This window comes from Ictalurus furcatus, chromosome 10, assembly GCF_023375685.1.
Source record: "Ictalurus furcatus strain D&B chromosome 10, Billie_1.0, whole genome shotgun sequence".
Lineage (NCBI taxonomy): Eukaryota > Metazoa > Chordata > Actinopteri > Siluriformes > Ictaluridae > Ictalurus > Ictalurus furcatus.
In genome coordinates this window covers 29,589,405-29,607,064 of record NC_071264.1, presented here as the reverse complement: position 1 = coordinate 29,607,064, position 17,660 = coordinate 29,589,405, and the positions used below count along the sequence as shown (strand labels likewise).

Here is a 17,660-nt window from a genome sequence, read left to right as displayed (position 1 = left end):
AAGGGAAACACAACCACCACAAACCTAACACTACTATTAAAAAAAAAAAAAATGAAGATGAGGAAAATAGCAGACACGGCGGGGCGTGTTTCACGTCATCACGTGTTTTTTTTTTTGTTTTTTAAAACAGGTTTTGTAGGCGATCACAGCATGAAAGGGTTTATCACCAAACTTCTCTTCAGACACGTGCTGTTCAGAGGACTGAAACTATATAAAAACACTTCATTATACCACTGGATTCTTTACACCTAAAAATAATAATATAGTAGACTGATTTTAATCTTGTTCACTTTCATAAAGTGCAGCGGAGAGATGTTTCATTTCATTTATGTTGCAGCACGTTAATAAACACTTCTGAATTTTGGAATCTTTCATTTTTATTTTGGTTTATACACATCTACATATTTACAAGAAGTCACCACTGCCCTTTTTTTTTGGGGGGGGGGGGGAGAGAGAGTTTATACACATCACACACACACCTCATCACACTAACATGCACATCAATCACTAAACACGGCAACATCACGCATCTCTAACACAACACAAGATACGCATCAACTGGCACACAAACACAACACTGCATCATACTGGGAGTAAAAACTCGCTCTCTAACACACACACACACACACACACACACACAGTCAGTGTCTCAGTCAGAATCGTATTCTTCTCTGTCCTCATCGTCATCGTTCTCGTCAAACTCCTTCATCACCTCCCGCTGATAGCACTCCCAGCTCCTCCGGCTGTACGAGTGCTCCTCGCTCCAACAACCTGGAGGGATAAAAATATACAGAATTAAAACGACGCATGTTCACACGACGCTCTTAAGATCCGCAAGGAGCCGAAATATCTTTTTAGGTAGCGTTCTAGAAGTTCTGAAGTACGCTTTAAGGCCTAGAACATGAAGGTGAAGATAGGAAGCGTGACGCGGAGTAGCGAGGCTGGAGTTACACTTAGTGCTGAGAATGACGAAACGTTTATAAAAGTCATAACTTTAAAGCCCTGATTGCAAATTATTTACAGATTAACAGAATATTCGTTTCTCCTGACATGCTCCTGGAGCAGTTCATTAACCCTGCAAAATTAATAACACCCCTCTTAGATAACAAGACGTTTACGATAACAAGACGATTACAGCATTCCTACAGACTCTTATGTACCTGAGGGTCATGTGATCATGATCTGCCTTTTGATTGGTCAGTTAGGGTTGTTTTTTTTGTTTTGTTTTGTTTTGTTTTTTTAAAGGCACAATGATCTTAAAAATGGCCATGAGCGAGATAGTTTCCAGAAATGAACACGTGTTCGTACGCAGCCTGTGAGCAACAACATTTTGCTTCTATTTCCTCATTCGTAAGGTCGCTTTGGATAAAAGCATCTGCTAAATGAATAAATGTAAGTGAGCTCCAAACGTAAATGTTTACTCAGGACAGAACCCGACCCACGCACGCACCTCCGTAGCGCTCTTCGTTACCCTCGCCGTCGCTGTCCTCCTCGTCTGGGTAATCGTTCCTCCAGTTGCTTTCGGCGTTTTCATCGTCCTCGTCCTCGTACACATCCTCCTCCCAAGCGACCTCCTCAGGTACCTGTGGATTTTAATCGCGTTACTTTGATTCCGGAAGCCTCGAAACTACCTTCTCTTTGGGATGAAGACGTGCTGCTGCTAATTAGCTGCTAATTAATAGTTTGGTAAAGAACAGCGACGCTTCGACGAGGTTAAAGTCACCTACACGGGTGTGGAAGACCATAGAAGTGTTTATGTATTAAATAACAAATAAACGCTCGACGAATATATACAAGTCACAACTCCAAGCTCCTCTGGGAAACCTTTTTTTATATATGATCTGCATTTGAATACCACATCCTGATTGGTTCTTAAATGTTATGACGTCATAACACCGGTAAGACGATGTCCAGCTGTTTCTTAAAAGAATCTGCGACGGTTTTCTGGTTTTATATACATTTTTTTTTTAAATTCCACTCACCAGCTCTCCTTCATCAGTGTAGGGTCTGACCGATAAGATGTCCTGAATCCAGCCGGGCGTGGCCGTCTCCTGGTAGTACAAATCATAAACGTAGTCGTCCTCCTTCTCACGATGTTCGGTCCCGGCTCCGTGAGTCGACACGCTCAGCTTCTCACGTACCATCTTCACCGAGTTACACAGAATGGCCTCGGGATCCGACTTCACATTCTGGAGGAGACGGACAGAGAAGCGATTTAAAAAAAAAAAAAAAACACAACAAAAAACCCAGAACAACAGTAGAATTCCTCATCGTCATCACACGTACTTCCAACCTCCTTACCTTCTCAGGATCCTTCTCGTCCTCCTCGACGTCCTCCTGAACGATATCGAACACCTGGACGTCTCCCAGACGAGGTTCCGTGTCCGTCTCTGCGGGTTCTCGTCCTTTACGAGGTTCTGCAGGAAGCCCGGCGCGGTGGCTGGAGAGGATCCGGTACCGCTCCTCTCGCCTGGTGCTCCATTTGGCGCTGCGCAAGTTGCCGACGATCCTGTTGGAGGTGCCATGAGACGGACGCAGGGCGTGCGCGAGACGTGGACGTGACAGGGCTTCACGCACGTGTCTCTGCACCGGGGCGTCCTGTAAAGAAAACACACGGAACGCGTTAAAACGTGAGATGTGTTTATTTTACAGCTTTAACGCTCAAAGATTCAGAGTTTAATCTGTGATATCACTTTTTTTTTGTATCTGTGAGTGATAACTAAGCAGGTATTCTAATTTATTAAAATTAGAATTTGATCATTTCACAAAAACTAGTCCTACATACCGTAAGAAGCAAATCTGTGTTCTGCCGTATTACCAAATTAGAAATGACCTCTGTGCGTCCTTATGGACTTTTATTATTATTATTTTTTTAAATCATTTGTTCTGTGTTAATGAAACGGCAATAAAATTTGCAAAAGGTGTGTAGTTTTATTGGAATTTTAATATTTCACCCTCATTTGTTTTCATAAATCTATTCTAAACGAGGTTCACAAAAACGTCCCCATTGAAACCGCAATATTTAATCCCCGTGACGTTTAAGCATCGAATCATGCGTTCTGTGTTTATCTGCTTTTATTTCGTTGACAAGGTTTCAAAACATTGATTTTTGTAAAAAAAAAAAAAAGTTCTGAAACGTGTAATATCCTCCTCAGGTTTAGCCTCTGGGGAAAATCCACGCTTTTCCTGTTTTCTGATTCTGCTGCATTCTAGAGTGCCGCGGACCAGCTGAATACATGAAGCAGATAGAATTGTGAGGTTGTGTGTGTGTGGATATGAGAGTTGTGGTTGGTACTGTATGTGTGTACTGAAGATGTGTGTGTGTGAATATATATATATTATATAATTATGTCATTAATAGGACATCTATTTTTTGAAGAAAACCATTCAATCCAGTTCGGGTCATTTTGAACCCCCTTTATGCATTCGTGAAGGTTTTTTTTTTGGTTCATGCATTGTAGGGTTAAATATCAGAAATCTAAAAGGTGTGCGTTATAGCTGACACCTAGAGGAACACTTTACAGTTGGATGTGTGACTAAGTCATATCCTTCAAATCCTATTGAGCTTTAAATTATGCTATATTTTGTGTATGGGACCATTCTGTAGTGAACTACATGGTAATTATATATATATATATAATAGTTTATTTGATAAAATATCAAATCTAAAAAGGTGTGCATTATAGCTGACATCTAGATGAACATTTTACAGTTGGTTATATTCCCTTCCCTAATATTCCCTTCAAATGCTATTGTAGTCAGAAACGTGTTTAACAATGTGTGTAACTTTAGAGACGGTCCCTTAATTTCCCCTTATCCGCGAATATCGAACGTCCGACGTCACACCAACTTTATTCCAGTCTTAGCATTTAGTATATGGAAAATAATGGCTTTTTTTGTTTTTTATATATATATATATATATATATATATATATATATATATATATATATAAACGTTCAACATTTAAAGGGTTAAAATTCTGAAAGAGAATGAATGTTTGGTGATTATGATTATGATCAGATCTGATGCTGGGGGTGGGGGGAATCGACTTCAGTGAAAGGGAAAATTTAAAAAAATACATAAATATTTTCATGATGATTTTTGGACATGGGCAGTTTTTTTCCCCTCTATGGACCTATGTGTAACTTTCCTTAATTGATGCCCAAGGGTTAAAATGTAAAATACAGTGTATAAACTAGACAATACCGTTATATTTACTTGTCAAGTTAGAAGCAAACTAAAGTTCACACCTGAGGCTAATTAGCAAAGTTAGCTAGCAAACTAGCGAACAGAACCCAACTGTCACCGCTGTTAGTTAGCTAGTTAGATAGCTAGCTAGCTAGCTGATTAGCGACTTGATAAAACGGTATCGTACGCAGCCGGTGCACGGTTAAGATTAAATGACTAAATAGATAAGGAGTTAGCACATCGGCTAGTTAGCATCACCTGTGTGGCGACCGTGGCCACGAGCTTAAACACGGAGTTCTCGATGCGCGCGTGCTCGGGTTCGGGTTCGGGCTGCTCAGCGCTGGACTCGGCTCTGATCCGCTTACAGGCCAGTAGCAGCGCGTCCGCGGGGTCCGTGCCTCTCTTCCGCTTCACCCGCAGGATGGTGGTCCCAGGGTCCATGACGCTGACGGCGCGCTGTGTTCGGGGGAGAAAACACCGCTTTCAGGATAAAGGCACGACGACAACAACACAGACGGCGATCTTGCTCTTCCGCGTCGTCTTCTTCTTCTGGTTTAAATGGCGGTTGGCAAACCAACTCAAAGTGCATTACCGCCACCTACTGGACTGGAGTGTGGGCAGCAGGTTGGCAGGAATATATATATGTATATATTACTAATAATAACAATAAATAAATAACTATATAATATATATTCATACTAAATTTCTAAAGTCTCTCACTTATCCCAGTATTTTTCAGATAGTTTATTAGGGGACGGTGCACTTTTCCATGTGTTTTCCCCAGCAAGTTCTCTAGTGTCATGTTTTGTTTTCCAATCTGCATCTCTAGCTCAGTTCTTTCCTCCTCATACCTTTTGCAGTCTAACAGAATGTGTTTTACAGTCTCTTGTGTACTGCAGTGTGCGCAGAGTCCAGTGGGGTGTTGTACTACTCTATGTAATGCTAGATTTAAGCCAGCACGACCTATTCTAAGACGCATATTTATCATCTCTTCCTTTGGGTTCCTGCCCTGCCTCACACTCATGCCTACTTGTTTTTGTATAGTATATAGATGTCATCCGGTGTCAGTTGTGTCCCAGTATTCCTGCCATATTTTATGTGTGTCCCTTTATAATGGTTTTAATCTCTGCTCTACTTAATGTTACTTGTATATCAACTGTTTCGTGCTTTATAGATCTTTTTGCCAGTTCAACCACAGTTTCATTTCCTTCTACCCCTACATGTACAGGATCCCATTTCTTCTTCTGTTTCTGGTTCTACTTTTAAAACAAACAAACAAATGCATTCTGACAAATAACTTACTTTCTTTAAGACACTAGAATACACTGATGTATACACACACACACACACACACACACACACACACACATATAAGATGCACTGCTATGTTGACCACCGTAATTTTGTTCTTCAAATTTTCTATAAAATTTTTTAAAATCCTCTCATCCTTCTGCTCATCATCAGGTCAAGTGTGTTTTTACTGTCATTCCTCTAAGTAGCTTGTATACATTGGAACAGTACAGAACAGTACGCAAGGCTACATAAAGTGCAAATATACAACAGTGTGAGGCAAGTGCAAAACAATGAATACACAGGACAATAGATATACAGAACATGGACTGTAATTGTAAACATGGATCATCTTCACCATCATCTTCTTCTACTATGGAAGGTATTTTGTGGCAAAATTCAATTTAAAACATGAAAATTAAAACAATTTCCCATTTGCCATTTCTTTCCTCATATGTGCTCCCATACGATGGTGCCACAATGAAAAATAGAGTGAAATAGTTCCATTAGCACTTAGTTTTCCATGTAAGCATGCAACACTGGTGTCAAAAATAAAAAAACAGAATCCATCCATCTGTACATTTTCTACCATACATGTCTTTGGACTGGGGGAGGAAACCGGAGAACACCCCTGCAGCATGCAGTGGTTATACAAAGTGCTTTACAATGGTTCTTATTAACCCACACACACACACACACACACACACACACACCAACGGCAGTAGAGCTACCATGCACGGTGCTAGCCTGCCATTGGGGGCAATTTGGAGTTCAACGTCTTGCCCAAGGACACTTCAGCATGTGGAAGAATGCGGGCCAGGGGTTGAACTGCACCCAGTGATTAGTGGACAACTCGCTCGACCACCTGAGCTACAGGGGAGGGTCTAAACAATATACACTGTAAAAAATGTGACCAATGGTTACTTAAAAAAAATGATGGCAACAAAGTGACACGTAATATAATTGAATAGATTTTAAGGACTACAACTTTGATTAAAAAGTACTGAAAAAATTAAGTGCATGGTAATAAAAGCAACAATTAAAATGTGTTGGGTTTAGTAATAGCATGCCAAATGACGAGTTATACAGTCCAAAAATACTGAGTAAATCCAAATTAATTTCACAAGCAAAACTGATTTATATTTACTAAAGTATCTGAGCAAAAGTAATCTAAATATACTAAATATCTGGGGGAAATTGATTTATATTTACTGAATATCTTATGGAAATTGATTTATATTGACTACTTATCTGGCTGAAAATGATTTCGGTTCACTAAATAAAAAAATATCTATAACTCATATTTAAGCACATTGTTGCTTAATTCAACTCATTTACAATGCTATTCTTATTTATCTGTACCTTAATTAATTGTTTAAAGTCTTCATTGGTATCACATGACTTTAAATATATTGAATGTCACTTTCATTTTTCTATTTCTAATCCAACCAATATCATGCCTTCTTGGTGCCAAAGTTTACTTCAGTTGGGTCAACAGATCACCATGCATAAAAATAACAGAAGGTAAACATTTATTTGTGCAACTTTGTCGCAACATGTTTACCCAACCCACTCTTTCATAAGTTTCGTTGGCAGACCAAATGTTTGAAACAGCCTGTGCAGGTACATGAGAGGTACACAGGACACTTCTGCTTGAAAACAAATGTAGTGGAAGACTGTGTGCTACACCCTGTCTCCAGCAGAAATGATGTACAATACAGTGATTTTTATTCTGTTTTTGTGTATATCTCATACTAAATAGTTTTAGATCTTTAAACGAAATACAACAAAGGCAACCTGAGTGAACACACAATGCAGTTTTTATTTATTTACTTTTTTATTGAAGCAAAAAATCCAACACCTATCACCCATATGAAAAATTTATTGCCCCTTAAACTTAAAATTTGGTTGTGCCAACTTTAGCAGCAACAACTGCAACCAAACGCTTCCGATAACTGGAGATCAGTCTTTCACAGTGCTGTGGCCCACTCTTCATTGCAGAACTGCTTTAGTTCAACTACACTGGAGGGTTTTTGAGCATGAACTGCCTGTTTAAGGTCCTGCCACAGCATCTCAATTGGATTCAAGTCAGGACTTTGACTAGACCACTCCAAAACTTTCATTTAGCTTTTTTTTACTCCTATGCTTTGGATCATTCAGTAGGTTTAAATGGACAACAATAATCCAATACTAACCCGATTAAGACAATACTCTGATTAAGAAGCTACCATGTAAACAGCATTTTTTTATTAGCTTAATCTGACTAAATTCATACTCGAAGTAAACACAAATCTAATTAAGACGTGGCGTATTCCTGTTTTAGTCGCATTATCGACGTGTATTACAGACATGTAAAAACCTTAATCACACTATTAACGTCGTGTGGGAGTTTTCACCGCATTTTGCGACAGGACATGTACACACAAAGCAGTGCTCAACTGTTTGACGGCAAACAAGAGAGCACGGCTGCGTCCGAAACCCCATACTTACCTGATATATAATAGGTGAAATACATGTATCTCGGCTACTATACAGTAGGTAAGTACATGGTTTGGGACGCAGACCACGACTTCAAGCAGTCGTCTATTTGCACGTATAGTATGACAAATAATCAACTGCACTTGAATCTTTAGTAAAATTAAAAATGAAACACCCAAAACTGTATATAGTCCCATAACAAAGGCCAACTGTATGAAATTCTGGCGGGAACGTCGGGCGGCGTGGGGACGTAATGACATGTGCCATTAATCGATGTTCTATAACATGTAAAACGGGTACATGAAAGGAGTATTCTAAAAGCAACTCATGTAAACACCTTAATCACAATATTGTCTTACTCAGAATAAGGTCAGTAATTAGATTACTGCTGTCCAAGTAAACGTAATCATTGTCTTGCTGCATAATCCAGTTGTGCTTGAGTTTCAACTTAAGGACTGAAGACTGGACATTCTCCTTTAGGATTTTCTGGTAGAGAACAGAATTCATGTTTCCCTCAATTATTGCAAATTGCCCAGACCCTGAAGCAGCAAAGCATCCCCACAGCATCACACTTCCTCCACCATGCTTGACCGTAGGTATGATGTTCTTTTTGTGGAATTCTGTGTTTGGTTTACTTCAGATGTAACATGACCCTGTCTTCCAGCTCATCAATCCATAGGACATTCTCCCAAAAGGTTTGAGGATCATCAAGGTGTGTTTTGGCAGAATTAAGATGAGCCTTGATCTTCATCTGGGTTAGCGTTTTTCATCTCGCCACTCTTCCATGGATGCTATTTTTGCCCTGTGTCTGTCTGATAGTGGAGTCATGAACAGTGACCTTTATGGATGTAAGAGATGCCTGTAGTTCCTTTGATGTTGTCCTTGACTCTTTTGTCACTTCCTGGATGAGTAGTTGCTGTGCTCTTGGAGGAATTTTAGAAGATCTGCCACTTCTGGGAAGGTTCACTACCGTGCCGAGTTTTTCCATGTGGAGATAACGGTTCTCACTGTGGTTCTTTGGAGTCCCAGAGCCTTTGAAATAGCTGTGTAACCCTTCCCAGACTGATGTATTTCAATCATCTTTTTCCTCATCATTTCTGGAATTTCTTTCAACATTGGTATAGTCTGTTACTGGGTAAGACCTTTTTAACCAACTTCCTGCTGTTGAAATTGACAGCATTTCTGAGTTTACAGACTAAAAGTTTTTTTTTTTTAAATAATTGTTCACATTAAAAAAATTACAAAACAGATCAACTTTTAATACATGTTGTGAAGGATTAAGCTGAAAAAAAAATACATTTATTAAAACATAAGAAACTATTTTTTAAAAACTATATGGTTGTTGTTATTGCTACTGCTGTTATTATTATAAATCTAACCATAAATACATTTTTTAAAAGTTACGATGGTTAATTTCACAGAGGAAGTCAAAATATGATACTAAAACGTGAATATTTTTATTTCGTCTTAACGGTTTTTTTTTCTTTTTTTTTCTCCAAATTGGTAGACAAGCAAACCCTCTCAAAACAGTCCGGAAGGCTTCCACCATATTTGTAGGCGGCGGTGCATTCTGGGAATTGAAGTTCCGCAATGGCGTGGACATGACAACAATAAAGTTCAATTCCTTTTACTGTAGAATTTTAAAGTAACTGCACTTCAAATTCATTGGACTTAAAAGATGTTTTTAGTAAATGTAGTTTTATTTGGCTTAATGCTTTACAACGTCTCTTTAAACTTGCTTGATTTTGCAATTGTTTAAATGCAAAAAGTTATAAAACCGTGTTGACTGTATACTCATAAATACTGTCAATTGTTTTGTTTGTATAAATGTTTATTTGCTTGTTGTGTAGGAGCTCGCCGAAGCTCGATTTTCGCTTTCGCTGCTGTTAAACTAAGTGTGTAAAAGCCACGCCCCTATTTATGTGAGGCTAGATTAACCGTGCAGGAACCGTTCAGGAAGAGCGGCTGGTTTAACTAATGACTTAAATTTGTGCCAAAATTAAACAAATAAATATACCATTTCGCAAACCAACACAATCTGCTTTGCAAAGGAAAGCTCGACTCAAACAAACAGAAAGCGATTTTCTCATAAGTGCAGCTAAGCAACGTCCTCTTCCAAACCAACAGATGGCGCTATCGGTACACTAGTGTCCCGAGCGAGAGAGAGAGAGCGAGAGAGAGAGAGACAGTTGCGCCACCGGAAGTTCAAAACGCTTGATCGTCACGTGATTCATGTAGACTTCAGGAAGTTATTTGCGGGCTTTTGACCCAAACAGCCAAAGAGTAAGTGAATAAAACTGCTGTATGCTCGTATCTGAGCACGTGATGGCGTGACGCTCCATGAAACGTCGTGACGCAGCCTGGCTCTAATTGGTGCATTTTGGTATGACGCCAGTTCCCAGCGCATAGTTCTGATCCGGACGTGAAGCTCTGGTTGGCTGGAGTGGGCAGGAGATGGCAGAAGGAAGTGACGAATCAGGAAGTGACGAATTAGTAAGTGACGAATTAGTAAGTGACGAATCAGGAAGTGAGATGGGGTTTGAAGAAGATGGCGGGAGAGATAGGAGTGTATGGAAAATACTACGATCGAGAAAAAGGGAAAAAAGGAAAAGAGAATATCTAACACAGAAGAAACAGATAGCGAGCAACAAAACAGGAAGAGGAACACAAAGTAATCATAAAATTATCTCAAGAAGGGACAACGTTTGGTGAGTGGAGTCCGGTTCAGCTAACACAATCGATAGACGAACTACTGGGTGACGTCAAAAGTGCTAAAATATTGAGAAGTGGATCTCTACTGATTAGTTGTAGAAATAAAGCCCAGCAAGGGAAAGCCATGCAACTGAATTAAATAGATGGTAAGAGAGTTTAGTTTGTTGATTGGATATAAAAATGGGTTCGAGGAGTCATCTCAGGGATATCTACAGGTGTTACAGAGGAAAAAATAAAAGACAATATCTCAGGGGCAAAAGTACTAGAAGCAGAACGTCTTAAAACAACTAGAAATGGATAGAACTGTGACAGCTTGGCTGTGATGATTAAGTTTGACGACTCTAGACTGCTATGTAAGGTGTACATAGGATATATGAGCCATGAGGTCAGGCCATATATTCCTCCACCAAGGACTGTGAAGGAGTGGAAGAAATGTTAACTGTAGGAATCTAACTCTCCGTCATGGACTGGCAGCTCTTCATGATCCTAGTTATATTGCAGTGGAATTCCAGGAGTCTTATAGCTAATGGACAAGAATTCAAAAAGTTTGTGACTGATCTGTTAGATAAACCTCATGTAATGTGTGTGCAAGAGACGTGGTTAAAACCACGGTTAGACTTTGTGATTTATAGATATACCACGATCAGAAACGATAGGGAAACGGGTAAAGATGGAGGGGTAGCAACTTTTGTAAGAAATGATGTGAAATATAACCTAATCAATAAAGGGAAAGAACATGAATATGGGGGAGTAAGAACACAAATATAAATGGATCAGTAATAGAGGAATTTATAGACGATAAAAACCTGGTATGTGTTAATGACGGGAAGGGCACATGGTAGGGCCGCACGATTATGGCCGAAATGATAATCCCGATTATTCTGATCAATATTGAGATCTCGATTATTTATCACGATTATTTAATTGATTTTAGGGACAACATATGTTTACTGCACTTTCACATTTAAATAAACAGACCGCTGCTTTCACCGCCGTGTTGTGCTACATTCCTGCTAATCTTTAAATCTTTGCATCAAATTAGACTGATCCTTAAAGTGCATCATCTCGTAGAAACAAAACATAAATAAAATAGTACCCAAAATATAGGATAAGTAAAAATGCCATCAACCAAATGAAAATATTCATCAAATATAACAATATGCAACCAAATGAAAACAATTCAGGCGAATGCAGAAAAGTCAATAACAGTGTTTACAGGAGGAGAGACACAAGATAATAATTCTTTAATAATAATTACAAAAACTTAGGAGCACAGTTGAAGATTTTATTTTATTTTATTTTTAGAGATGGTAACATTAATGTGCCACAATATAACACACAAGTAGGCATGAGAAAACTTGAGCTGGTCAATTATGACAGAATTTAGGAACATAGTGTGAGCCATGACGCATTAATTTACCTTCCGATAAACTAAATTTAATATTTTAGTTAATTTTACAGAAAGTATGCAAAAAAAACAACCGTTAACCTGTTCCATCTTGTAAACAAATACAATAAACATCAATGTTCAGTGTTTGAAGTCTGCTCCTTTTAAATATATTTAAAGCTACACTATTAGACATTTTCCACGGTCATGGTTCTGGGCTGGAGTCAGTTCTCGAACCGCTCTGTGTATATTATGTAGATATCTGAATATTCTCATATAGGATGTGATTGGGTGAGTTCATTTACCCGTCAGATGCAAAGCGCTTTAGTTTAACGGTGTTCATTACTGATGCGCCGATCAGGATTTTTACGACCGAAACCGATCCAGATACCAATCTTTTTTTGTTTGAGCTTTAATCTGGAAGTCTGTCATAAACAGTTAAATGTAAGCGCTCTGCTCATGGTCACTATTAATTGAATTAAAATAATAGCAATGACAAATACTGTTGGTTAATTGATAAATAAACAAGCATAAAATATTTATTTTTAGATATTTTTAACAATAGACCTGATTAAAAGTAGATTAACACAAAAATGATCCATATTTGGAAAAAGGCTAATAGATTTCTAAGGAAATAGTGAAGTAAGCGTAATGGCAAATTGATATTAAAAGCAACCTATAGTAATTAAACATTGTTTCATTTATCATTTTATTTATATTTTATGAACTTATTATAATATCTATTTTTTTTATATTAAATGATTTATTTATAACTAAGCACATTTTCTGTCTTTACATTTTATTAGTTTTCTGTTTGTTTATCAGTTTTTTTGTTTATCCTTTTAGATCGGTTCTCCAGTACGTCTGCTGATAATATTGTTTTTTGGGGGATTAAATCAGAACATTATTATAATTTTATTTAATTTTTTCTGCCAATCTACTGCCCACACTCCAGTCCAGTAGGTGGCGGTAATGCACCTTTAGTTGGTTTGCCAACCGCCATTAAAACAAAAAGAAGAAGAAGATAGAGTTAGAGCGACAGAACTGCGATTTTTGGAAATTAGTAGCCAATAAATGCATTGATTTAAAATGTTTATATAACACACAGACATGTGAATGTAGTATGTATATACAGCTGCATCAATGTTGTTGAAAAAAAATCCACAAATATTTGAGGATTAATGTGGTCAGTTAGCCTTACCTGCCTTGTTAACCCACCATGGTTAAAGACCATGTTGCGGTTGTTTTTAATTAATATTTAAGTTCTTAAATATTGTAAATATGTAAGTTAGTCAAGGGCAATCACTAATGTCATCTTTATGACTTTCAGATAGGACAAGAGACAGGACAACTCAACAATGGGTCAATGTTCTAGCAGCAACATGATCATAAGTGTGTTGTCTTAGAAAATCCACTGCAAATAAGTGAAATGTAAAATTAAATGAAGTGAAATTAAATTAATCTTATTGTAAGAATAATTTTTATATTAGTATTTTCTCCAATAACGAAATTTTTAAAAATCCACAAATGCGTTCCCACAATTTTTCAATACACTAATAGGCAATAATATTATCTTATTTTTTAATGCCAGGGTACTAACAGCACAAGTGTGGTGATATAAATGTGATTTTTAAATGATAAAAAAAGATCTAAACTTTGTTTACACTTCACAAAACTTTAATTGTTACTCGCGTGCACAGCTCGCGCTACATCACCATGTCCCTTTAGGGGCGCCGTACCGCTACAGCCTGGCAGAGGGCATATAAACTGAGGTTTGTGTCCAGCGCGCGCATAACGGTCGTCCCTGCTGAGAGGATCTCCAGACAGCGAGTGAGTTTTCCTGAGGTAAATACTTTCTACTTAACACGTTTTTAACACGTTTCTCTTATAAGTTACTTTTAAAGCGTAAACCATTACCACGATCAATTAAATATAGCTGGAGTTCTGGAGTCATGAATCTCTGTATTTTTCCTTCCAGTGTCCTGATTCTTTACACCTCTTATAATGAAATCCAGACGACGCTCTTCAGGAAAATCTCCACAGACTCCTGCTGCTACTGGCTCAAAGGTAAACTTTAGTCATGTGTCTGATTTCTCTTTTCGTTTTTAAACTCTGAGAACTTGTTGATAATTAAATAACCATTACAACACTATATACAACAAGCAGAACACTTCCCAGCAAACACAGCACACTCTGATGATGACAATGTTGTCACCACGTCTTGGTAAAGTTGGCATTTGAATATAATATGGGAAATTTACTAAATGTATCAAACATTTTATTTAAGTACATGAATCGAGGTCTGAATTTTATTATCTTTTGATATTGTTTGTCATACATCAATGGCAAATATCTGGCAGCAAAGGGGTAATTTACAACACCCACCAACCATTCTGCTCAGTAAATGCTGATTATTCATAATATTATATCTTTGGGAATGAAAGAGATTTTTTCAATGCTGAGGAATAAATGCTATAAATGTGTTGCTGGTTGTTGCATGATAGAATAAACAAGTTCAAAACTAATGTTTATAGTTTCGTAGCAATTCACAAAAGTATTCATCATTGTTCAAAAGTTTGGCGTCAGTGTTGTTTCAGATACATCTGTGGTTTCAATCAAAATGATTCAAGCCCCATGGTAAAATGGGTTTATTGTCAAAATTGACAAATTTTCAGCTGTTTGCAATGAACAAATCAAACAAAAGCAATTCAAATAGTTCAACACAATGCATGCTTCAAGTGGTTTCCCCAAATTCAAGTGAAAATGCAACTTATAATGATTTCTCCAGTTTCAAGATTATTTGAGTAATTCTAATAATAATTGCCCACAAAAATATTGGGAGGAGCTTGCAATTTTTCTAAATTACAGCACATTGTCTGCAGATTTGGGCCAAGATTCATCATGGGACATCAGCGTTCAGTCAAATCCCTCTTCAATTCACATGTGTCGAACAGGAGTACAGCTAAAAGCTCTCATTTACCAACAAACACCCCTGAAAACAATTTCACCAATTTTCCAGTTATCTGCAGAAAAAAGTACAAAAAACTCATTGAATTTTTTAAAAAAAAAAAGCCTCATCAAAATGAAGCATTTTTGGCTGCAACAGTCACAAGAAACTCGGACTGATTATATCACACAAGCCTAGCGACAATCATACAAGTCCCCAGGGATGCGGCATTACTGGAATTTTAAGAAGCATGCATGTGGCACGAGCTATAACTATAACACACCTGAATAATAGTAAGATTACTTTAACAGAGAATGTATGTTGATTACAATAATGCTGTAATCCATTTGTATTTGGAAACACAAAGTTACATGTTGATTTTCCAGAGTCTAAACACATTCAGTGCTTCAGCTTGAAAAAAATTACATTGACCCCCAGAGCAAGGTCATCTTTGTATAGCTTGTATCTGAATTTTATAAACATATAAAGTAGGGCTGCAACTAACGATTATTTTCATAATACAACATATAATGACAATAAACTTAAATTAAACTAAACCTTTTAAGCAGCTCGCACCAGTTTCCCCTGCCCCTTACACACAGTGGAGCATTTCGGATATAAACATAAGTTGGTGCTGGTGCAGCACTGTTTGATCTCCGCGGTGTTTAATATAAAATGCACCCCTGCCTTAGAGGATTTTCTTCCTCAGTCTCGTGACGATTTCGGCTCTGTCTGATGGAGACTGAGGTCATGTTGGGATTAAAAGGTAACGTTGATAAACAGTAAGCTGAAGAAAGTCAGTGTCGGTGACTCTGGGTATTAGGCTAAAGCTAGCGGCGTCGCGTTACGTCCGTATGACGTCATGCGTCGTCGACTAGGAAGCGGTTTACACTTCCGGTTAGTAAAAACCGCTAGTGATACATTTGAGGTTATATTACCTTTCTAAAATCCACACACTAGACGGTAGAGTACACAGTGCATAGTGTAAGTGTACAGTACTTCATTCGGGACACAGCTTTAGTATTTACTCCCCGAAGCGTGTTTTCGGAACAGAAGTAACGTAATGAGTAAATGCACCTCGTGCAGATCAACTAATCGATAATGAGATTCGTTGACAATGATTTTCATAATCGATTATTATCAATTTTATCGATTAGTTGTTGCAGCACTAATACAAAGATCTAGATTAATATTTCTGTGTGATTAGTGATGAGAAATCATGTGTAAGTTAGGTCAACTGTCTTGTTCATCTAAAAAATGATCAGTAACAGTAGGTTTGGCATTAGTAAAATTGGGCTGCAGTCGATGGAATTACGTTACAAATCTAAAATTACAAAGCTGTTACAGTTATTAAAGGTGGGTAATTTGGTGGTCAAGCCATATTACAGAAAACAATTCTTTTAACACATTGAGACAAAATCTACTATTATTTAAGCATCTTGAATAATTTTATTGTTTTTCAGATGTACCACTGCTCAGACTGTGGGAAGAGTTTTACTAAAAGTCATCATCTCAAAGATCACGAGCGCATTCACACAGGAGAGAAGCCGTATCACTGTGGACAGTGTGGGAAGAGCTTTACACGTCAGAATAATCTCCAAATACATGAGCACATTCACACAGGAGTGAAGCCGTATCACTATGGACAGTGTGGGAAAAGTTTTACTCATGAGAGTAGTCTCCAAATACACGAGCGCATTCACAGAGGAGAGAAGCCGTATCACTGTGGACAGTGTGGGAAGAGTTTTACTTGTCAGAGTAGTCTCCAACGACACGAGCGCGTTCACACAGGAGAGAAGCCGTATCACTGTGAACAGTGTGGGAAGAGCTTTACACGTCAGAGTAGTCTCCAAATACACGAGCGCATTCACGCAGGAGAGAAGCCGTATCACTGTAGACAGTGTGGGAAGAGTTTTACTTGTCAGAGTAGTCTCCAACGACATGAGCGCATTCACACAGGAGAGAAGCCGTGTCACTGTGAACGGTGTGGGAAGAGCTTTACACGTCAAAGTAGTCTCAAAATACACGAGCGCATTCACACAGGAGAGAAGCCGTATCACTGTGAACAGTGTGGGAAGAGCTTTATGCGTCGAAGTAGTCTCCATATACACGAGCGCATTCACACAGGAGAGAAGCCGTATCACTGTGGACAGTGTGGGAAGAGCTTTATGCGTCAGAGTCATCTCCAAATACACAAGCGCATTCACACAGGAGAGAAGCCATATTACTGTGGATGGTGTGGGAAGAGCTTTACTCGGGAGAGTTGTCTCCAAATACACGAGCGCGTTCACACAGGAGAGAAGCCGTATCATTGTGGACAGTGTGGGAAGAGTTTTACTTGTCAGAGTAATCTCCAAATACACGAGCGCATTCACACAGGAGAGAAGCCGTATCACTGTGGACAATGTGGAAAGAGCTTTACGCGTCAGAGTCATCTCCAAATACACGTTCGCGTTCACACAGGAGAGAAGCCGTATCACTGTGGACAGTGTGGGAAAAGTTTTTGTGACCAGAGTGCCCTCCGCAGCCACCAACAGAGTCATACAGGACAGAAGCCGTACTTTTGTGGACAATGTGGGCGGAGCTATACTCGTTCAAGATCATTAAGGACACACAAGTGCTCTGACATAAAGCCATCAGATCTTGACGTGAATTAG

The 17,660-nt window shown here is 38.5% G+C and overlaps 2 protein-coding genes across 2 annotated transcripts; one reads left to right on the top strand and one right to left on the bottom strand.

The window, feature by feature from the left end:
• Positions 1 to 34: 34 nt before the first annotated feature.
• Positions 35 to 4,744, bottom strand: slc7a6os (solute carrier family 7 member 6 opposite strand). Its single transcript, XM_053634369.1, has 5 exons — positions 4,448 to 4,744; positions 2,302 to 2,598; positions 1,983 to 2,189; positions 1,451 to 1,583; positions 35 to 771 (listed from the first exon to the last, which is right to left on the bottom strand). Exons 1-5 carry the CDS (start codon positions 4,628 to 4,630, stop codon positions 650 to 652), a joined length of 942 nt encoding a protein of 313 aa, XP_053490344.1. The 5' UTR covers positions 4,631 to 4,744; the 3' UTR covers positions 35 to 649.
• A 5,416-nt stretch (positions 4,745 to 10,160) lies between these two features.
• Positions 10,161 to 17,660, top strand: LOC128613327 (zinc finger protein 709-like). Its single transcript, XM_053633992.1, has 3 exons — positions 10,161 to 10,665; positions 13,757 to 14,123; positions 16,467 to 17,660. Exons 2-3 carry the CDS (start codon positions 14,061 to 14,063, stop codon positions 17,658 to 17,660), a joined length of 1,257 nt encoding a protein of 418 aa, XP_053489967.1. The 5' UTR covers positions 10,161 to 10,665; positions 13,757 to 14,060.

Excerpts from the sequence above, each read along its gene's own strand:
- slc7a6os (XM_053634369.1), bottom strand. The coding sequence starts at position 4,630 with ATGGACCCTGGGACCACCATCCTGCGGGTGAAGCGGAAGAGAGGCACG. Across the intron at positions 2,190-2,301 it reads ACGAGAAGGATCCTGAGAAG|AATGTGAAGTCGGATCCCGA; the intron begins GTAAGGAGGTTG and ends CGTCTCCTCCAG. Across the intron at positions 772-1,450 it reads TAACGAAGAGCGCTACGGAG|GTTGTTGGAGCGAGGAGCAC; the intron begins GTGCGTGCGTGG and ends TTATCCCTCCAG.
- LOC128613327 (XM_053633992.1), top strand. The coding sequence starts at position 14,061 with ATGAAATCCAGACGACGCTCTTCAGGAAAATCTCCACAGACTCCTGCT. Across the intron at positions 14,124-16,466 it reads CTGCTGCTACTGGCTCAAAG|ATGTACCACTGCTCAGACTG; the intron begins GTAAACTTTAGT and ends ATTGTTTTTCAG.